The sequence below is a fragment of the Mesoplodon bidens genome (assembly GCF_964165515.1).
Source record: "Mesoplodon bidens genome assembly, chromosome: 2".
In the NCBI taxonomy this organism is placed as follows: domain Eukaryota; kingdom Metazoa; phylum Chordata; class Mammalia; order Artiodactyla; family Ziphiidae; genus Mesoplodon; species Mesoplodon bidens.
This window is the reverse complement of record NC_138177.1, coordinates 133,819,079-133,842,737: the sequence shown is the minus strand read 5'-3', so window position 1 is coordinate 133,842,737 and position 23,659 is coordinate 133,819,079. Positions and strand designations below refer to the sequence as shown.

The 23,659-nt window shown below is 37.6% G+C and overlaps 1 protein-coding gene across 6 annotated transcripts in view; it reads right to left on the bottom strand.

Annotated features, from left to right (window-relative positions):
- Nucleotides 1-23,659, bottom strand: part of TM2D1 (TM2 domain containing 1) — a 139,239-nt gene that overhangs the window by 107,806 nt on the left and 7,774 nt on the right. For all 6 annotated transcript variants that reach the window (XR_014015071.1, XR_014015072.1, XM_081224367.1 and 3 more), the window contains exons 3-4: nt 18,584-18,692; nt 8,027-8,118 (exon numbers count right to left, since the gene is read on the bottom strand). Coding sequence is in view for 4 of the 6 variants with exons in the window: in XM_081224367.1 (XP_081080493.1) it covers nt 8,027-8,118; nt 18,584-18,692 (201 nt within the window). In the remaining 2 variants the exon portion in view is untranslated. The remainder of the gene's footprint in view (nt 1-8,026; nt 8,119-18,583; nt 18,693-23,659) is intronic.

The window sequence follows — 23,659 nt, the reverse complement described above, 5'->3', positions numbered from 1 at the left end:
GGAGTAGCAAGTCTCGTATCAGACAAAATAGACTTTAAAATAAAGACTATTACAAGAGACAAAGGACACTACATAATGATCAAGAAGTCAATCCAAGAAGATATAACAATTGTAAATATTTATGCACCCAACATAGGAGCACCTCAATACATAAGACAAATGCTAACAGGCATAAAACGGAAAATCGACACTAACAATCATAGTAGGGGACTTTAACACCACATTTACACCAATGGACAGATCATCCAAAATGAAAATAAATAAGGAAAAACAAGCTTTAAATGACACATTAAACAGATAGACTCAATTGATATTTATAGGACATTCCATCCAAAAACAACAGAATACAATTCTTCTCAAGTGCTCATGGAACATTCTCCAGGATAGACCATACCTTGGGCCACAAATCAAACCTCAGTAAATTTAAGAAAATTGAAATCGTATCAAGTATCTTTTCTGACCACAGTGCTGTGAGACTAGATATCAATCACAGGAAAAAAACTATGAGAAATACAAACAAATGGAGGATAAACAACATGCTACTAAATAACCAAGAGATCACTGAAGAAATCAAAGAGGAAATCAAAGAAATACCTAGAAACAAATGACAATGAAAACACAATGACCCAAAACCTATGGGATGCAGCAAAAGCAGTTCTAAGAGGGAAGTTTATAGCAATACAGTCCTACCTCAAGAAAGAAGAAACATCTCAAATAAACAACATAACCTTACACCTAAAGCAATTAGGGAAAGAAGAACAAAAAAGCTCCAAAGTTAGCAGAAGGAAAGAAATCATAAGGATCAGATCAGAAATAAATGAAAAAGAAATGAAGGAAACAGTAGCAAAGGTCAATAAAACTAAAAGCTATTTCTTTGAGAAGATAAACAAAATTGATAAACCATTAGCCAGACTCATAAATAAAAAAGGGAGAAGACAAATCAACGGAAGTAGAAATGAAAATGGAGAAGTAACAACTGACACTGCAGAAACACAAAGGACCATGAGAGATTACTACAAGCAACTATATGCCAATAAAATGGACAACCTGGAAGAAATGGACAAATTCTTAGAAAAGCACAACCTTCCGAGACTGAACCAGGAAGAAACAGAAAATAAAAACAGACCAGTCACAAACATGGAAATTGAAACTGTGATTAAAAAGCTTCCAACAGGGCTTCCCTGGTGGCGCAGTGGTTGAGAGTCCGCCTGCCCATGCAGGGGACACGGGTTCATGCCCCGGTCCGGGAAGATCCCACATGCCACGGAGCGGCTGGGCCCATGAGCCATGGCCGCTGAGCCTGTGCATCCGGAGCCTGTGCTCCACAACGGGAGAGGCCACAGCAGTGAGAGGCCTGTGTACCGCAGAAAAACAAAAAAAACAAAAACAAACAAACAAACAAAAGCTTCCAACAAACAAAAGCCCAGGACCAGATAGCTTCACAGGTGAATTCTATCAAACATTTAGAGAAGAGCTAACACCTATCCTTCTCAAACTCTTCCAAAATATAGCAGAGGGAGGAACACTCCCAAACTCATTCTACGAGGCCACCATCACCCTGATACCAAAACCAGACAAAGATGTCACAAAAAAAGAAAACTACAGGCCACTATCTCTGATGAACATAGATGTAAAAATCCTCAACAAAATACTAGCAAACAGAATCCAACAGCACATTAAAAGGATCCTATACCACAATCAAGTGGGGTTTATCTCAGGAATGCAAGGATTCTTCAATATATGCAAGTCAATCAATGTGATACACCATGTTAAGAAACTGGATGATAAAAACCATATGATAATCTCAATAGATGTAGAAAATACTTTTGACAAAATTCAAAACTCATTTATGATAAAAACTCTCCAGAAAGTAGGCATAAAGGGAACCTACCTCAACATTAATAAAGGCCATATATGACAAACCCACAGCCAACATCAATCTCAATGGTGAAAAACTGAAACCATTTACTCTAAGATCAGGAACAAGACAAGGTTGCCCACTCTCACCGCTATTATTCAACATAATTTTGGAAGTTTCAGCCACAGCAATCAGAGAAGAAAAAGAAATAAAAGGAATCCAAATCAGAAAAGAAGAAGTAAAACTGTCACTTTGCATATGACATGATACTATACATAGAGAATCCTAAAGATGCTACCAGAAAACTACTAGAGCTAATCAATGAATTTGGTAGAGCAGCAGGATACAAAATTAATGCACAGAAATCTGTTGCATTCCTATACACTAATGATGAAAAATCTGAAAGAGAAATTAAGGAAACACTCCCATTTACCTGTACAACAAAAAGAATAAAATACCTAGGAATAAATCTACCTAGGGAGACAAAACACCAGTATGCAGAAAACTATAAGACATTGATGAAAGAGATTAAAGATGATACAAATATATGGAGAGATGTACCATGTTCTTGTATTTAAGAATCAACATTGTGAAAATGACTCTACTACCCAACGCAGTGTACACATTCAATGCAATCCCCATCAAACTACCAATGGCATTTTTCACAGAACTAGAACAAAAAATTGCACAATTTGTATGGAAACACAAAAGAACCCGAATAGCCAAAGGAATCTTGAGAAAGAAAATGGAGCTGGAGGAATCAGGCTTCCTGACTTCAGACTATACTACAAAGCTACAGTAATCAAGACAGTATGGTACTGGCACAAAAACAGAAATATAGATCAATGGAACAGGACAGAAACCCAGAGATAAACCCACACACATATGGTCACCTTATCTTTGATAAAGGAGGCAAGAATATACAATGGAGAAAAGACAGCCCCTTCAATAAGTAGTGCTGGGAAAACTGGACAGCTACATGTAAAAAAATGGAACTAGAACACTTCCTTACACCATACACAAAAATAAACTCAAAATGGATTAAAGACCTAAATGTAAGGCCAGACACTATAAAACTCTTAGAGGAAAGCCTAGGTAGAACACTCTATGACATAAATCACAGCAAGATATATATATATATATATATATATTTTTTTTTTGTTTTTATGTGGTACGCGGGCCTCTCACTGTTGTGGCCTCTCCCGTTGCGGAGCACAGGCTCCGGACGCGCAGGCTCAGCGACAATGGCTCACGGGCCCAGCCGCTCCGCGGCATGTGGGATCTTCCCGGTTCAGGGCACGAACCTGTGTCCCCTGCATCGGCAGGCAGACTCTCAACCACTGCGCCACCAGGGAAGCCCACAGAAAAATCTTTTTTGACCCACACCCTAGAGAAATGGAAATAAAAACAAAAATAAACAAATGGGACTAATGAAACTTAAAAGCTTTTGCACAGCAAAGGAAACCATAAACAAGACGAAAAGACAACCCTCAGAATTGGAGAAAATATTTGCAAACAATGTAACTGACAAAGGATTAATCTCCAAAATATATAAGCAGCTCATGCAGCTCAATATGAAAAAAACAAACAACCCAATCCAAAAATGGGCAGAGGACCTAAACAGACATTTCTCCAAAGAAGATATACAGATTGCCAACAAACACATGAAAAGATGATCGACATCACTAATCATTAGAGAAATGCAAATCAAAACTACAATGAGGGGGGCTTCCCTGGTGGCGCAGTGGTTGAGAGTCCGCCTCCAGGGGACACGGGTTCGTGCCCCAGTCTGGGAAGATCCCACATGCTGAGGAGCGGCTGGGCCCGTGAGCCATGGCCGCTGAGCCTGCGTGTCTGGAGCCTGTGCTCCGCAATGGGACAGGCCACAACAGTGAGAGGCTCGCGTACCTCCAAAAAAAAAAAAAAAAAACCTACAATGAGGTATCACCTCACAGTGGTCAGAATGACCATCACCAAAAAATCTACAAACAATAAATGCTGGAGAGGGTGTGGAGAAAAAGGAACCCTCTTGCGCTGTTGGTGGGAATTTAAATTGATACAGCCAGTATGAAGAACAGTATGGTGGTTCCTTAAAAAACTAAAAATAGAACTACCATATGACACAGCAATCCCACTACTGGGCACATGCCCTGAGAAAACCATAATTCAAAAAGAGACATGTGCCACAGTGTTCACTGTAGCAGTATTTACAATAGCCAGAACATGGAAGCAACCTAAGTGTCCATCGACAGAAGAATGGATAAAAATGTGGCACATATATACAATGGAAAATTACTCAAGCATAAAAAGGAAAGAAATTGAGGTATTTGTAGTGAGGTGGAAGGACCTAGAGTCTGTCACACAGAGTGAGTTAAGTCAGAAAGAGAAAAACAAATACTATATGCTAACACATATATATGCAATCTAAAAAAAAAATGGTTCTGAAGAACCTAGCATCAGGACAGGAATAAAGATGCAGACATAGAGAATGGACTTGAGGACACAGGGAAGGGGAAGGGTAAGCTGGGACAAAGTGAGAGAGTAGCACTGACATATATACACTACCAAATGTAAAACAGATAGCTAGTGGGGAGCAGCTGCATAGCACATGGAGATCATCTCGGTGCTTTGTGACCACCTAGAGGGGTGGGAGAGGGAGGGTGAAAGGGAGATATAAGAGGGAGGGAATATGGGATATATGTATGCACATCGCTGATTCATTTTGTTATACAGCAGAAAGTAACAAACCATTGTAAAGCAATTATACGCCAACAAAGATGTTAAAAAAAAAGCTATCTATAAATATACTATCACTGCTTTTCATTACCATGAGGAAAGATTAAATAAGATTATAAGAAAAATAGTTTTAGGCTCTACCTGTAACTATTTTCATACCAGTCAACACTGCCTTCCCCATTTAAGAATTTTTTTAAATGGCAGTAATCTTTTTTTTTTTTTTTTTGCAGTACGCGGGCCTCTCACTGTTGTGGCCTCTCCCGTTGCGGAGCACAGGCTCCGGACGCGCAGGCTCAGCCGCCATGGCTAACGGGCCCAGCCGCTCCGCGGCATGTGGGATCTTCCCAGACCAGGGCACGAACCTGTGTCCCCTGCATCGGCAGGCGGACTGTCAACCACTGTGCCACCAGGGAAGCCCAGGCAGTAATCAATCTAATTGAATACCACAATTCCTTAACCTTTGATTCTTAGTAAAAATTAAAACTTAATTAAAAACATTTAAATGTTTTAAGTTTAAAAACATGGTAATTTTACATATTAGATTAGATTAAGTTGATAAAACATCAAAATCCTTCACATTTAGATAGCTTAAATGTGAGTAAGTAGGGATAAAAATATTTGAATGCTTGAAGAGATATTAAGAACTTTCAGTTAAAGATAATGTATTTGACATGTCCTCTTAACTCCTCTCACTCCAAAACCCCATTAAAAGATAGTAAAGGGGGCTTCCCTGGTGGCGCAGTGGTTGAGAGTCCACCTGCCGATGAAGGGGACACGGGTTCGTGCCCTGGTCCGGGAAGATCCCACATGCCGTGGAGTGGTTGAGCCCGTGAGCCATGGCCGCTGAGCCTGTGCGTCCGGAGCCTGTGCTCCGGGAGAGGCCACAACAGTGAGAGACCCGCGTATCACAAAAAAAAAAAAAAAAAAAAAAAAAAAGATAGTAAAGGGATTTTTAAAGCCATAACCCCAACAGAATAAAGAGAATGGAAGAAAATTCAGAAGCAGATGAATGAGAAGTGACAGACTTAACAATCCTGAGAAAGTTGTATCTTCAGCCAACAGTCAAAAAACTTGTTGAATTAATGAACATCCAAAGGTGGTTGTAATAATAAAGTTACTTAAAGATTTTTACACTAAGAAATAAAGTCAAATGTAAAAATTACATTTGCAAATTTATAGAATCTCAGCCTCAAACTGAAAGGTTCTCTTTGACTGAAATTAATTAATAGATTGGAGTAGCAGTGGTTGGAGAAAGGGAACTCCTGGCAGGGAACTAACATTCAGGAACCAGAGTCACTATACAGAGCTTTATATGGAGCTTTATAACCTAGAGTTTTATTTTGTAGGAAAACAATATCATAATATACCAACATAACCAACATGTTATTATGTGCTGCAATAAGTCAAAAAATTTAACTTAGACCATATGACATGACAGCTCACCTGACACACATCACAGGAAGCTAAAAAGTCACTCATTAAGCCAAATATTTAAAATATATTTACTATTCAAAATCATCATAGAATAAACTGTTCAGAGAAATAGTATTTCTCCTTCCCTCAGGCCAGGACTACTGCATCCATCTCTTTTTAGCTTCCTCTGCCACCAGTCTTTCTCTGTTCTAAGCCATTTCCCACAATTTCTCCAGTATCATCTTCCTGAAATATAAACCCGACCATGACACTCCTCTGATTAAAAACTTGTATGCCTTCTGATGTTTAAAGGGTAAAATCCAAACTCCAGAACAAGACACTCAAAGCCTTTTTTTTTTTTTTTTTTTGGCCACACTGCACGGCTTGTGGGATCTTAGTTCCCCGACCAGGGATCGAACCTGGGCCCACAACACTGAAATCGCCGAGTCCTAACCACTAGACTGCCAGGGAATTCTTTCTCAAAGCCTTTTATAATCTGACCACAGGCTACCTCTGAAATCACTTTTCATGTTCTGCCACCTTTCTTCCTACACCATAGGCTAAATTATCCACCATTTTCTCAACACTGCACATATGTTCTTTCACACCCTATGCTTTTGCACATGCTGTTCCCTGTAATGCCTTAAATCTCTAATCTGTTCATCCTTAAAAACCTAGTGCAAATGTCCCCTCATCCAACAAGTTTTCCCTCACATCCTAAGGCTGACTAAATCAGTCTTTTTTCTCTGCTCTCATAGCACTTTACTACAGTTCTGTAACAGTGCTGTAGCACAAATTGGCCTACCATTTATTACTTATTTTCTTCTAACCAGTATGAACTGTGATCTCCATTGTTATTTCCAGAGAACTTCATTACTTACCTAACAGCAAGTAAATTTTGAATAAATGTTTGTTAACTGAAAAAATTTCATGTATATAGTATTTTAAACTGTGATTTCTATTTGTGACCTTATAACACTGAGTTCCAGTTAAGGTTAACAGAAACATAATTCCCACCAACCCCACAGTGAAACTTCCTCTTTGATCTCTGGTGGGTAGCAACATGGAAAGAATAAGATTAGCTTTGCTAGCTAGAAAGCAGAGCATTCAGAAACTTTAAATTTGCTCAGTGAAGGGCTAATACAGAAGCAAAGTACTACAGTAAATAAAGCATGATCTCTTGAGCCAGAATATTTGGGTTCAAAGTCAGGTCACTAGCTGAGTGTCCTTGGGTAAATCTCTTAATCTCGTGACAATTTCCCTATCCATAAAACAATGATGATAACAAGAAATATGTTACAGTATAAAGCAAGGCCTCCAGAGTCAGTAAATCCCTTAACCTCTCTGGTGACAATTTCCCTACCTGTTAAAGAAGATTTAAACTGGATGATAAACTCAAAGAGTTTTAAGGCTTAAATAAGGGCAGACATGTGAAAGTATTATTTAAACAAAAGCTATCATCAAATGTAAATAGTTTTCATAAGAATTAGCAACTATGGTACATGTAAAGATTACAGCTAGGAGGAAGGTACGGGGAGGGATGCTAAGGGTAATAATCAGGCTCCACACCAGCTCATGCTGGCTGCTGTAGTTCCAACACCAACTTCTCCTGAAAGAAGTAGTTTCTATTCCAAAATCAACACTTATAGAGGTTCAGGTAGAAGGCAAACATTTTCTGGAGGGATAGGAAAAGATACGCATTTATTCATAAAACATTTATTGAACATCCACTGTGTGCCCAGCACTAGTAATGACAGCTCAAGTCTACTGTCCTAATTAGTGACTACACTATCTTGAGTGTGTGTTTTCACAAAGATGAAAAGACAAGAAAAGTGAATTTCTTATCCAAGTTAACTACAGAGCTAATTGCTAGCTCTATACTCACAGAAGAACACTGACTATTCAACCCAACTACATGGAACTTGTAACTATTAATAGTATGCAGAGATTTAATCTATAAGATTAGGTACATTAACCTACAAGTTTCACGAGAATTTTTTTTAAATGAAACATACTCACCCAAGGCAGGGTATCCAAGGTAAAATCGATCTGCTCCCAACCATCCAAGAAAAAGAGACAGTGCAACCGCCACCTTGTATGAATAGCCATTTCTGCACAGAATTGGAACATGAATGTCACATTCATATATTTCCAACATGTAAACATTTTAGAAAATAAAACTGTTAATTATTATTATTTGTTAACTGGTTCATTCATCCACTCAGTTAATGCTTTTTGGGTGGCTACTGAGTGCCAGGCACTATCTTAGGCTATTGGAATATATTAATGAACAAAAGAGACAAAGATCCCTGACCCCTAAAGAGCTTATAATCTAGAGTAAGTGACTTAACCATGCCATACCTCTGAGGGAAGAGTGTCCCAGCCAAAAAAATTGCTGTTGCAAAGGCAGCATACCTGACAGTGCCGCAGGAGTGGAGTAAGAGAGGGGAAGAATAGTAGGAGACGAGGTCAGAGAGATAATAGGGGGCAAAGAAGGCAAATCACGCAAGGCCTTGAATATCATCGTTAAGTAAAAACTCTGTCTTTTACTCTGGGAGATATGTGAAGCTACTGCAGAGGTTAAGGAGAGGTGTGGAGTGTGATCTGATTTAGATTTTAAAATGATCACTCTAGCTGCTGTGCTGAAGATAGACTGTAGGGGAGCATTCGTGAGCTACCGTCACAATAATGTACAACAAACCTTTCCAGATCAAGCAGAGAAGAAACCATGAAGGAGCTAACCGTGAGGAAGAAGTAAAACCGAAAGAGTGTGGTATCTCGGAAAGTCAAGTGAAGACAGTGTATTAAGAACAGAGTGATCAACTGTGCCAAATGTGACTGATGAATGACATAAGAATGCCTGAGAATTTACTACTAAATTTAACCAAGAGGAGATCTTTAGTGACCTCAGCAAGAGCAATTCTGATAACGATGAGGGCAAAAGACACAACAGAACAGGCTGAAGAAAGACTGGAAGGGCCATAGTGGTACCTGTGACTCTGCTCTCCCCCACAGCACACCCAAACCTGGCTCCTTCCCCCCATTCCTCCCCCTGCCCTCACCGCTACAGCAGTGCCCACAACCCAGGCAACCCCACATATGGCAGAGGCACCCGCCATCTCAAGGCACCAGTAACCCCAGAGGAACAAGCAGCAATGATGAGGGCACTGACGACATCTCTGGCAAAGGTGATGGAGGGTGGAAAGTGCCAATTCTCAAATATAGCCAGAAACACTCAGGTAGGATAAACTAAGCTATAACTTATGCTATAGCGCCACCTACTGAAAAACAAAAGAAAGGACTCTAATTACCAACCTGTTGAACTGTTAGAATCAAAGTAAATGAAGGTTTACCTAAATAAGAAACGTATTCATTACTTCAAATGTGCCAGCAAAGGAACAACTCACCAAGCACTATGAAAAAACACAGTTAACACAGTATCAGAAAAAGAAAATGACAGTTCTCCAGAAACAAAAGTCACAGAAGACTGTGGTCTAACTGACAGAGAATTCAAAACAGGTATCAGGAAGAAACTCAACAAGCTATATATAAGAAAACAGAAAGACGGTTCAGTGAACTAAGGAATAAAATTAATGAACAGCAGGAATACTTTATCAAAGAGATTGAAATTCTAAAAAAGAACCAAACAGAAGTTATGGAGCTGAAGAACTCAATAAACAACATGAAGAACGGCATTAGAAAGCACTGGAAATAGAGTAGAACATATGGAAGAGAGAATTAGCGAACTCAAAGACAGAAACTGAGAAATGATTCAGGTAAAAGAGGAGAGAGCTAAGATTTTTGTTTCAACTGAAGAAACTCTACAAGAACTATCCAACTCCATTAGAAAGGCAACATAGGACAATGCGTATCCCAGAAAGAAAAGAGAGGGAGAAGGGAACAGAGAGCCTATTTAAGGAAATAATAGCTGAGAACTTCCCAAATCTGGGAATGGAACTAGATATACGAGCCCATGAAGCTAATAGAACACCTACTTATCTCAAAACAAGAAGACCTTCTCCAAGACACATTATATATTAAAATTGTCAAAAGTCAATGACAAAGAAAGAATTTTAAAGACAGCCAGCTTAAAAAAAAAAGAAGACAATAATCTACAAAGGTACCCACATAAGGCTATCAGCAGATTTCTCAGCAGAAACTCTACAGGCCAGAAGAGAGTAGAATGACAAATTCAGAATATTGAAAGATTAAAACTGTCAGCCAAGAATACTCTATACAGCAAAGGTATCATTCAGACAGAAAGGAGAAATAAAGGCATTCCCAGACAAACAAAAGTTGAGGAGTTTATCACCACTAGATCTGCCTAACAAGAAATGTTGAAAGCAGCTCTTCTACCTGAAATGAAAAGGCAAAAGTACACAAAACTTTGAGTAAGGTAATAAATAGAATCAGAAAATTTCGGGGCTTCCCTGGTGGCGCAGTGGTTGAGAGTCCGCCTGCCGATGCAGGGGATATGGGTTCGTGCCCCGATCCCGGAAGATCCCACATGCCGCGGAGCGGCTGGGCCCGCGAGCCATGGCCGCGGAGCCTGTGCGTCCGGAGCCTGTGCTCCGCAACGGGAGAGGCCACAGCAGTGAGAGGCCCGCGTACAGCAAAAAAAAAAAAAAAGAAAAAAAAAGAAAATTGCAATTGTATATCAGAATAGGTTGTTAAACACTTGATTACAGCAAAGGTTAAAGGGTGGAAAAAAAGCACTATAAATAACTACAGCTATGTCAATTTGGTAACAAACTCACAGCATTTTGTGTTGAGACATATTTGTGACAACAAAAACATAAAAGGAGAAGAGGAAAAGGATGAAACCTGTAGAGGCATATTAGGATAAGATACTACCAGCAGAAAAAGGAGTATTTTATCTTTAAAACATTTATACAAACCTCATGATAACAAAACAAAAATCTAGTGCAGAGACACAAAACATAAAAAAAGAGAAAACTGAGAAAAACATCATAGAAAACCACCAAACTAAAGCAGCAGACAGAAATGCAAGGAAAAAGAAACAATGGAACTATAGAACAACCAGAAAAGAAAAGATAAAATATCAATACCAAGTCCTCATATATCAATAATCACACTAAATGGGGACTTTCCTGGTGGTCCAGTGGTTAAGACTCCACGTTTCCACTTCAGGGGGCATGGGTTTGATCCCAGGTTGGAGAACTAAGATCACACATGCTGCAGGGTGTGGCCCAAAAAAAAAAAATCACAATAAATGTGAATGGATTGAATTCACCAATCAAAAGACACAAAGTGGCTGGCTGGATCAAAAAATAAGACCCAACTATATGCTGCCTCCAGGAGACACATCTCAGTTCTAAAGATAAATATAAGTGCAAAGTAAAGGGCTGCAAAATACTCTAAGCAAATGGCAGCCAAAAGAAAGCAGGTGTAGCCATACTTGTATCAGACAAAACAGACTTCAAACCAAAAAAGTTAATAAGAGGCAAGGATGGACATTATATACTAATGATAAAGGGTACAACCCATCAAGAAGATATAACATTTATTAATATATATGCACGTAACAAAATAGCACCAAAATATATATAAAGCATTATTAACAGACCTAAAGGGAGAAACTGACAGCAACATAATAAGAGTAGGGAACTTTAACACCCCCTGTACATCAGCAGATAGATCATCTAGACAGAAAGAGAAGGAAAAATCAGCCTTAAATGAAACACTAGACCAAAGAGACTTAATAACAGATGTATGTAGAACATTCCATTCAAAATCTGCAGAATACACATACTTCTTAAGTGCACACAGAATGTTCTCAAGGATAAACCATATGCTGGGACACAAAACAAGTCTCAATAAATTTAAGAAAACTGAAATCATATCAAGCATCTTTTCTGACCACAATGGTATGAAACTAGAAATCAATTATAAGAAGAAAGCTGGAGAAATCACAAATATTTGGAAACTAAACAACATGCTACTGAACTAATGCATCAATGAAAAAAATTAAAGGAGAAATTTAAAAAGTACCCGAAGAGAAATGAAAATGAAACTATGACATACTAAAAATCTAAGGGAAACACACTGCAAAATCAGTACTAAGAGGACAGTTTATAGAAATACAGGTCTACCTCAAGAAACAAGAAAAACCACAAATAATGTAACCATACACCTAAAGTAACTAGAAAAAGGAGAAAAAATAAAGCCAAAAGTCAGTAGAAGGAAGGAAAACATAAAAATCAGAGTGGAAATAAATGAAATAGAGACTAAAAAGAAAATAGAAAAGATCAATGAAACTAAGAGCTGGTTCTCTGAAAAGATAAACAAAGTTGACAAACCTTCAGCTAGACTCACAACAACAAAAAAGACAACTCAGAAAAATAAAATCAGAAATGAAAGAGGAGAAGTTACAATGGATACCAAAGAAACATGAAGGATTATAAGTGACTACTATGAATGGCTATATGCCAGTAAATTGGACAACTTAGAAGAAATGGATAAATTCTTAGAATTATACCACGTTCCAAGACTGAATCAGTAAGATACAGAAAATCTGAATAGACCTATCACTAGTAAAGAGATGAAACATTAAACAAAAACCTCCCCAAAACAAAAGTCCAGGACCAGATGGCTTCACTGGTGAATTCTACCAAATATTCAAAGATTTAATACCTATCTTTCTCAACCTCTTCCAAAAAACTGAAGAGGAGGGGACGCTTCTTAACTCATTTTACAAAACCAGCATTATGAAAACCAGACAAGGACACCACAAGAGGAGAAAATTACAACCCAATATCTCTGATGAACATAGATGCAAACATCCCTAACAAAATATTAGTAAACCGAATACAACAATACATTAAAAGGATTATATGCCATAATCAAATGGGATTTATTGCAGGGATGCAAGGATGATTCATCCACAAATCAATCAATGTGACACACCATATTAACAAAATGAATAAAAATCATAGGATCACCTCAAAAGACTCAGAAAAACATTTGACAAGGTTCAAAATCCATTTATGATAAAAATTTTCAATGAGTACAGAAGGAATGTACCTCTACATAGTAAAGGCCATATGTAACAAACCCACAGCTATTATCATATTCAACAGTGACAAACTGAAAGCTATCCCTCTAAGATCAGGAACAAGACAAGGATGCCTACTCTCATCACTCTTTTTTTTTTTTTTTTTTTGCAGTACACGGGCCTCTCACTGTTGTGGCCTCTCCTGTTGCGGAGCACAGGCTCCAGAAGCGCATGCTCAGCGGCCATGGCTCACGGGCCTAGCCGCTCCGCGGCATGTGGGATCTTCCCAGACCGGGGCACAAACCCATGTCCCCTGCATCGGCAGGTGGACTCTCAACCACTGCGCCACCAGGGAAGCCCTCATCACTCTTATTCAACATAATATTGGAAGTCCTAGCCAGAGCAATTAGGCAAGAAAAAGAAATAAAAGGCAAGGAAGAAGTAAAACCGTCACTATTTGTGGGTGACATAATTTTATATATAAAGGGAGGGGATATGGGAACATATGTATATGTATAACTGATTTAATTTGTTATAAAGCAAAAAATAAATAAATAAATAAATAAATAAATTTTATATATAGAAAATCCTAAAGACTCCACCAAAAATTATTAGAAATAATAAAAAAATACAGTAAAAAAGCAGGGTAAAAAAATCAATATACAAAGATCTGTTGTGTTTCTATACACTAACAAACTAGCAGAAAAAGAAATTAAGAAAACAATCCTATTTATACTTGCAACAAAAATAATACCTAGGAATAAACTTAACCAAGGAGATGAAAGACCTGTATACTAAAAACTATAAGACATTATTGAAATAAATTGAAGAAAACACAAAGAAATGTAAAAATATCCCATGCTCATGGATTGGAAGAATTAACATTGTTAAAATACACATTACCTAAAGCAATTTACAGATTCAGTGCAATTCCTATCATACAATTCAATAACAACAAAACAAACAACCTGATTAAAAAATGGACAGAGGATCTGAACAGACATTTTTCCATTTAAGACATGGCCAACAGGCACTTGAAAAGATGTTCAATCATCAGAGAGATGCAAATTAAAACCACAATGAGATATCACCTCACACATTAGAATGGCTATTATCATAAAAACAAGAAAAAACAAGATGTTGGAGAAAAGGGAACCCTCATATATTGTTGGTGGAAATGTAAATTAGAACAGCCACTATGAAAAACAGTATGGACGGACTTCCCTGGTGGTGCAGTGGTTAAGAACCTGCCTGCCAATGCAGGGGACACAGGTTTGAGCCCTGGTCCAGGAAGATCCCACATGCTGCAGAGCAACTAAGCCCGTGTGCCACAACTACTGAGCCTGCGAGCCACAACTACTGAGCCCGTGAGCCACAACTACTGAGCCCGTGTGCCACAACTACTGAAGCCCATGCACTTAGAGCCTGTGCTTCACAACAAGAGAAGCCACCGCAATGAGAAGCCCATGCACCACAACGAAGAGTAGCCCCTGCTCGCCACAACTAGAAAAAGCCCATGCAGTAATGAAGACCCAACACATCCAAAAATAAATAAATAAATGAATAAATTTATTTTTAAAAAAAAGAAAAGAAAAACAGTATGGAGAAAACTACCATATGATCCAGCTATTCCACTTCTGGGTATTTATCCAAAGTATAAGAAAACACTAATTCAAAAAGATATATGCATCCCAATGTTCACTGCAGCATTATTAACAATAGCCAAGATATGGAAACAACCTAATTGCCCACCAATGAATGAGTGGATAAAGAAGATATGGTGTATATATATACAAGAATACTAGTCAGCCATTAAAAAAAAAAAGACAAAATCTTACTACTTGTGACAACATGCATAGACCTTGAGGTCTATGTGCTAAGTGAAATAAGTCAGATGGAGAAAGACAAATATGACAAATACTATATGATTTCACTCATATGTGGAATATAAAAAAAAAGTAAATGAATAACAAAAAATAACATTAAACAAACACAGAGAAACTGAGAACAGACTGGTAGACACAGAGGTGAAGGGGGGTGGGAGATAGGCAAAATGGGTAAAAGGAATCAATTGTACGACGATGGATGGAAATTAGATGTGGTGAGAAGCACCCTGCAGTGTATACAGAAGTTGAATTATAATGCACACAGGAAACTTATATAATGTTACAAACCTATGTTAACTCAATTAAAAAAGAAAGGTTGGAAAAAATTAAAGAAAAGAAGTATTAGATAACTCTTTCAAGGAGGTGTTGCAAAGAGGAGTAAAGAAATAAAAAGGTAGCTGGAGTTATCATTTTAAAGTCAAATCTGATCATGTCAGTCTCCTGCTTACGATCCTGTTTTTTGCATTGACTCACAACCAGGACATTTTCAGGGAGTTAGGGGAGATGGTAAACAACCCAGAGATTCTGTCTATGCATCTAATATTATAAGAACGTCAGATTTTACACTGAGGGCAGTAGTGCCCCCTCTACATTGTAATGGGTCACCAGACTAGAAGTAGAGAAATAAATTGGGAGACTTTGTAGAAACTCAAGCTATAACCTACTGGATAGTAGCAGTGGGAGAGAAAAGGAAACAAAATTGGGAAATACTAAGAAGGCAGAAGCAGCCAGAAGAAATGTGGGGAATGAGAGAATAGGAGAATGACTCCAAAAGTTTCTGCTTAAGAAACTGGGTAGAACAGCTGCATTCACTAATACAAAGGAGGAAATGATTTGAAGGAAAGGACCTTTATATAAAGATGGTGAGAGAAACCAAAGGGGTGGATGAATGAAGCAGAGAAAAGGACCAAGTACATAATCTTAGGAATATCAAGGAAGAAGGAAAGGAATAGGAATCAAAAGAAATAGAAGTGTGTTTTATACTGGAAGTCAAGGAAAGAAAGTATTTTAAGAAAAGGGAATGCCAAATGCTGTAGAAGGATTAAGATATGGACTATAAATATCCATTTGATATAGCAACAAAGATGGCTGGCGAATTTCAGTATGGCCAAAAGCCATACTGCATTAGACTGAAAAATTCATAAAAGATAAATATTATAGAAACAAGCCTCTCAAAAAGCTTGGCTGGTAAGGGGAATGAAATCAGAAAAGCAGTTACCTACATAAATAAACCATCCTAAAGGATAATCTAAAAACTGGTGGTGTAGAAGAGATTTGCCTAATTGTTTACCAAATCATTTCTCTTTTTCTCATGGACATACAACTAAACTACAGGCAGACCTTGTTTGGTGTGCTTTGCATTACTGTACTTTACAGATAAACTGTATTTTTTACAAGTTGAAGGTTTGTGGCAACCCTGCATCAAGCAAGTCTATCGGCACCATTTTTCCAACAGCATTATTTTAAAATTAAGGTATGGTTTTCCTAGACACAATGCTATCGCACACTTAACAGACTACATATAGTATAAACATAACTTTTATGTACACAGGGAAACCAAATGATTCATGTGACTTGCTTTATTGCACTGGTCTGCAACCAAACTCACGATATCTCTGAGATATGCCTTTGTATACTGTAGCTAACTTTGCACTTAAGTGCAGCCATCACTTAGTTTTGGCCAATGGAATGAGGACAGAAGTGATGTATGCCATCATTTTATGTCTGGCCAATAAAACATTCCTGCAGGGGTTCTTTCTCTGCTTTCCATCTGCTGGCTTAATGGAAAGGACTCTAAGGAATAGAGGAAGCAAAGCTACAAGTTGAAAGCACAAGAGCCCGCATGACTGCATGGAGCAACTACCACTCCCTTCACCCCATCCAGACCATCAAGGCAACACAAATCGGACTATGATGTGAGTGAGAAATAACATTTACTGTGTTAAGTCACTGAAATTCTTAAGACATTTGTTACAACAGGCTGCTCCAACTAATGCAGATGGCCAGTATAAATAGGTGTGTGACTCGGTAACCAATCAGACATAGTTACTAGACTTCAGTTGCTGAAGAATACATTATAGAATGGCTATATCTGCAATATTGAGATGGAGTTCTAGTCAAGTATCAATATTATAAAAGTATATGCCAACAGGAGAAGGAAAATATGTAAACTGGAAAAGGGACATTCAGTGAATTAAGAATTTGTCAGTGAGTCTTTACTCAGTAGCTAACTAGCAGCTGGCTGTTTGGCAGGCATGTACTGAATATCCTGATAAAGGAAAGTGATATATCAGGTTATGTTACTTTTGTGACTTATCATTAAAATTATCCATCAATCTAACTCCCCTTGTTCTGATTCAATGCTCATCAAGCAAATTCTGTTTTGGAATTGTAAACTTTACTACAGGAGGGGAATAAGTTGGCCAGTAGACTTGGAGTATCTAGTTTCCTTGATAGTTATATTTCCTATCACAATTGAAATCAATGTCTTGTGAGCATGATTAGTACAGCTCAGTTGCACTGAGCCTAACTACTCAGAGACAGTAAAAGGAAAATCAGACTTAATTTGGAAATTAAGTGGCAGATCATTGTGGTGTGACCATTATAGGTAATATGAACCTGCAACGTCCAACCTGAATGGTTAGCTGTTCTTAATGGATGATTTTCTTAGTTGTTGTATTATAACCGTGGACCAACACTTAACAAATTATTTGTCATTTGGAAACATCAATCTATAAATCTAAAAACTGACTAAACCATATCTAAGTACTTTGGAAATAATTCCCTTTAACACTTTTTACTTTACTTATGAGCAATCTTGGAACCCAAGAAGCTTAAAGTGACTGGATTACACAGCAAGATAGAATCTAAAGCCCCTCATTAACTCAGTGAAGCAGGGTCAAAAAAAAAAAAAAAGACTCTAATAGTAATTTCTAAGAATTCTAATAGAACTTGCAGAAACAGTCAAATAGTGGTTGTTTTTTGACATAACTGCAAAATAGGTGCCATCATATAAAATGCAACAACGTACAGTAAAAGGTAAAAATATAATGCCAACAATTAATAAAAATGGGTAAAATTAAATCATGTTTTCAGGACAAAGCATTAATATAGGAATAAACTGTTAGCTTTACTGGAGCAAAAATAAATAGCAAACTTAAAAGTCCTTTAAACAAAGAATACTCCCAACAAAATAAAACCATTTGTCTTAATATACCAAACTAACTTTTGAATTCTGTTTAACATTACCATTTATCATCCAAACCTATTACAAATAATGAAACCAAGTTTCAAAATGCAAATGATTACTAATTAGCATTCTTTTAATACTATAGGTACACAATCCCTTATTTGCACTCGAGAAAGCCCCCAAATTTTGAAAACAGAATTTTTTCATAAGCCATTTGGTAGCAAAAACTGGCAGAACTGACATGGCATGAAGCCATTCATTCTATTTATCCCACATAGTGAACTACTGAGCTTTACTTGGTTGGTAAACTGCATTTATATAACAATATGCACACTTAAAACAGAGATTTTCTGACAAAAAGCAAAAAGATAAAAATTATATTAGTGCAGGATTCTTCTTACAAATTAACTCTTTTCCTCTTCACTCCATTCAGTCAACATAGGCAAGTAATCTGAAAATTTAGCTTCAGTAAGGTAGGTACTTACACATTTCGGCAAGATATGGGCTTGAGAAAACCAATTTCATTTCCAGTAAAATGTGTTTCATTGCCACCAGAATCCTTACAAGTTATGTTAGGTGCTGGAAAACATGGAACTAAAGGCAGAAAAAAGCAAAAATCCATTATTTTTTTTCTTGTGGAAAAGTATGTAATTATGTTTTTTCCTAAGGCTAGCAATACACACAAGAAAATATAATGTTAAAACAAGCCACCTCCCAATATAACATGATATACTTTAGATAGGAAAAGCTACATTTTATATATATACACACACACACACACACACACACACACACACACTCATGTACAAGATACAGATTAAAAAATAAAAAATAAAAAAATAAAAAGAAGATACAGATAACATGATAGAGTAGTCTGAACACAAAAGCATAACAATTGCCACACTGAGTTAGATGCATGACCCATCAAGTTCAATCTCCTGCGTCTGACAAAGGTAACAAGGGAAGAATTACACATTACTATCCTTTACTTCATCTCTAGGATAAAGAACACTTCTCGAATTTTTGTTGGTATCTCATTAGGTAATTCATTAAATTTAACATAATCTGATTTTATATTTTCAGTTTATAAAGTTCTTATAGATGATGGCTACAATAAACTAAGATTCCTCTTTATCTACTCTAAATAAGTTACTTTCATTTATTCTAAATGTATAGAATGTTTTTTGTTTCTCTATTCCCTCTAGGATTTGATGTAGTGTATTATCTCAGCATTTAGTAATTTTGATCTTTATTCATAACCCAAATGACATGATAATACGAGGCAGTAACACTTATAGAGCTTACTATGTGCTAGGCAGGCACTGTCCTGAAGTCTTCATGGCACATCATGTAAAGAGCTAGAACTTTGGGGACTTCCCTGGTGGTGCAGTGGTTAAGAATCTGCCTGCCAATGCACAGGACACGGGTTCAATCCCTGGTCCGGGAAGATCCCACATGCCACAGAGCAACTAAGCCCATGCGCCACAACTACTGAGCCTGTGCTCTAGAGCCTGCAAGCCACAACTGCTGGGCCCACGTGCCACAACTACCGTAGCCCGTGTGCTGAGAGTCCATGCCCCGCAACAAGAGAAGCCACCGCAGTGAGAAGCCTGCGTATTGCAATGAAGAGTAGCCCCCGCTCACCGCAACTGAAAAAGCCCATACGCAGCAACAAAGACCCGACGCAGACAAAAATAAATAAATAAATTTATTTTTTTAAAAAAAGAGCTAGAACTTTGGAATGAGAATGACCTATCTGTGCATTGCCTGTTTCAGAACCTTGGATTCCTTGTAGATAAAAATAGCACTAAGATCATAATAAGACTATTGTGGGGATTAAATGTGATACAAAATACCTAGTGTAAGGCACAGCATTTAGTAGGCATTCAATAAATGATAGTGCCTTTTCCTCCTTCACTGTTTCTGACTAAAAGGTACTAATGTTTTTAGGCTAGTTTCAGTAAATTCTTATCTCTAGGTTTAGCAACAATAATTACAGTGGTTTTTTTTTTTTTGAGAAAATGAAAACAGAACTCGGTCTAATAGTCTAAAACAAACAAAAAAACACAGACTCCAGAGTTTTATTATGAGAGAAAAATGGTATTTATTTTCTGTCTATAATTATCTTAAGATTTCCAACAAGTCACTGTCCTTTTTTATGCCAGAGTAGTACACTGAGAGAATGAGGCCAGGAAAAAAACTCTATAATGACTTTGCACCCTTCTGTGTATTATTGATAGTTCAAACTATACCATCCCATAAACTTTATTTATTTAATGTATTTACATTTCCAACACAAGGAGGTACTTATGCTAAAAGGCATAGATAGATTCAATACAACTGAGAACCATTTAAACAAGAAAAAAAGTAATAAAATTAAGGGAAGAGGGAGAGTGAAGAAATAATTATACTGGGAAACAACTAAGGGAAGACAGTATCACTGACCACAAATTTAGCTCAGAGGTTCCTGGTAGTTAAGGCAAAAAGCTTTACAGAGCTACTGTGATATAACTGAAAGAAAGCATACCAATTCACCTCTAAACCACTGTGGGAATTTGGTTTGGTTCAAGACACAAGGGTAAGAGGATGTAATAGAGAAGGTCCTCAATTAGAACTTTTATAGAATAGAGGTTTTCCACATAGCCATTTCTCACACTGACTCCAGATATAAGCAAGAGCTTATAATGTTAAGATCTACAGAGATAGGGCAAAAGTTAACACATGATTTATATGTAGTTGTTTTGCCATCTGCCTTGATATAGGGATAAAACTTACTGACTTTTGTGAATGAATTATTATCATGTCCCTTAAGTTATATCTCTCAATCTGCCATCTTAGGTCATGCTTTTGACTGGAGCTATATAGTAGACAACTCAAAACCGAGATTAACATACGTCTGAAATGCTAATATATATTCTATGTTACCAATTGAAAGGAGATCAGTATGCTCTATCTCTATGATGAGGGAATGATGGAAAGTAATTTTGCTTTCCAGGGGATATTTGGCAATGTCTGGAAACATTTCTGGTTGTCACTACTGGGAAGCTGCTACTGGCATCTAGTGGGTAGAGGTCAGGGATGCTCCTAAACATCCTACAATGCACAAGACAGCCTCCTCACAATAAGGAATTATCTAGTCCCAAACATTAATAGTACTAAGGTTGAAAAACTGCTGCAGATCAGTGGTCTTCAAATAATGTGGCTCACACGCTCCCTAAAATAACTTTTTAAAACCATATACTCCCTCACACATTTTTAACTTCTAAAATTTTTCACCATGGGTTTAAATTGTTGGGAAAAATATTATTTCCAGCATACTGTAAATACTGCCCTTAGTATTGAAATATTATAGCATTCTTTAAAATGGAATCTAAATACCACAGCAATTTGATAGCCATTATGATCCAACCAAGAATATGAAAGGGCTCTTCTTTAAAATTCAGAAATTTTACATCAACTGTAGGAAAAAACACACATATAAAAACTGAGGATCTGGAAATTGATTATTTTAAAGACACACTGTGGGCTGAATTGTACCCTCCCAAAAAGATATGTTGAAGTCCTAACCCTCAGTACCTCAGAATGTTACCTTGCTTAGAAATAGTCTTTGCAAATTTAACCAAGTTAAGATGAGGTCACTAGGGTGGGCCCTAATGCAGTAAGACTGGTATCCTTAAAAAAGGGAAAATTGAACATACACAGGGAGAAGATGATGTGAAGACAGAAGCAGAGATTAGACTAATGTGGGGCATTCCCTGGTGGTCCAGTGGTTAGGACTCGAGGCTTTCACTGCCGAGGGCCCAGGTTCAATATCTGGTCGGGAACTAAGATCTCACAAGCTACACAGCATGGCCAAAAAAAAAAAAAAGAGAGAGAGAAACTAGGATTGATTAGGTTGCAACCCGAGGAATGCCAAGGATTGCCGGCCACCCCTAACAGCTTGAAAGAGGAAACAAAAAACTCTACCCAGGGCTTCCCTGGTGGCGCAGTGGTTGAGAGTCCGCCTGCCGATGCAGGGGACACGGGTTCGTGTCCCGGCCCGGGAAGATCCCACATGCCGCGGAGCGGCTGGGCCCGTGAGCCATGGCCGTTGAGCCTGCGCGTCTGGAGCCTGTGCTCCGCAACGGGAGAGGCCACAACAGTGAGAGGCACGCGTAACGCAAGAAAAAAAAAAATTCTACCCAGAGTTTGAGAGGGAACATGGCCTTGCCAACACCTTGATTTCAGACTTCTAGCCTCCACAGACAGTAAACATCTACTGTTTTAGGCCATCCAGTTTGTAACACTGTTACTAACAGCCCTAGAAAACTAATTCATCTGTATCTGTTTACCTCTTGGAAAGCTTTGTTCACCCCCAGGAGTACATGTACTCCTGGGGGTGAACAAAGGCATCAGGCATGTAAATAAGTCAAAGCAATGTCTGGTTTAAAAAATTAAAGTTTTTTGCCTTGGTGAGGACCACTCCACCTCCACAAAGAAGTGACCTGCAGGAAGATCTATAGATAGACGCAAGTTTTTCTTCAAATAACACCTTTAATTCTTTTTCAAATCCTCAAAGTAGTAAGTTCTGGATTGGAAAATTGTGCAATAAAACAGAATTCTATTACTAAATTTTGGATAATTTTCCTCTAAATGTATTACTACCTTGTACTTGCTCAGTTTGAAGCTGTCACTTTCTTGCCTTATAGCCTTGTTAGATCTTCCTGCCGACTATCTAAAATCAGATCTTAAAGAGATAGCTGCAATACAAAACACTATGATTCCCATTGGGGTTATTGTCCAATACACCTTGCCTAACAGAAATGTACTATTTTTTGAGATTACAGGTTCCTGTACAAAATTCTGAAAGATCATTTATAGGTGAGTTGTAAAAATGCTTTATAAAAATATTAAAAACTAAGAAATTATACCTATTTTTTGGTTGGATACTATTAATTGTTCAAACTCCTATATTTTGGCAATTTTAGTTTTCAATGCTATTGTATCATTTCTAATATAAGAAATGATTTGTATTCAATGAGCTGCTTTGTATTTAATGAGACAGATAAAAGAGAGAAAAATGGCCAACATTCTAGTCTTAGAACCTCAGGAAAGAATCAATAGTGGAAGTACCAGAGTGAAGGGGAAACCCCATTGCTACAATAATTCTAGAGAAGTTTGACAGAAGTATGAGCTAATTATTTCAAGGGATGAAAATTATGTACTTTAATGAGGATGGATGAGCTGCCACTTCCAGTATAGTGAGATAACATGAGAAAATATTAAAGAGAAACATTGAGACTGATCCCATTTGTTTCAACTGATAGAAAACTCCAGAAAGCAATACTTTAGAATGGGATAAATCTGTGCTTAAGTCCAAACTCTGTCACTTAACTAGTATGTTCTTTTGGGCAAGTTACAAAACCTCACTGAACTTTGTTTTGTAATCTGTGAAATGGGAACAAGACCCTTGTAATGCTATTATACACGAATTAAAAGCATATGGTATGTAAAGCATGATGCTTGGCTAGAGAAAGTGTTCAACTTCCTTACTCTAGGAAATTAGAGAACTTCAACACTGA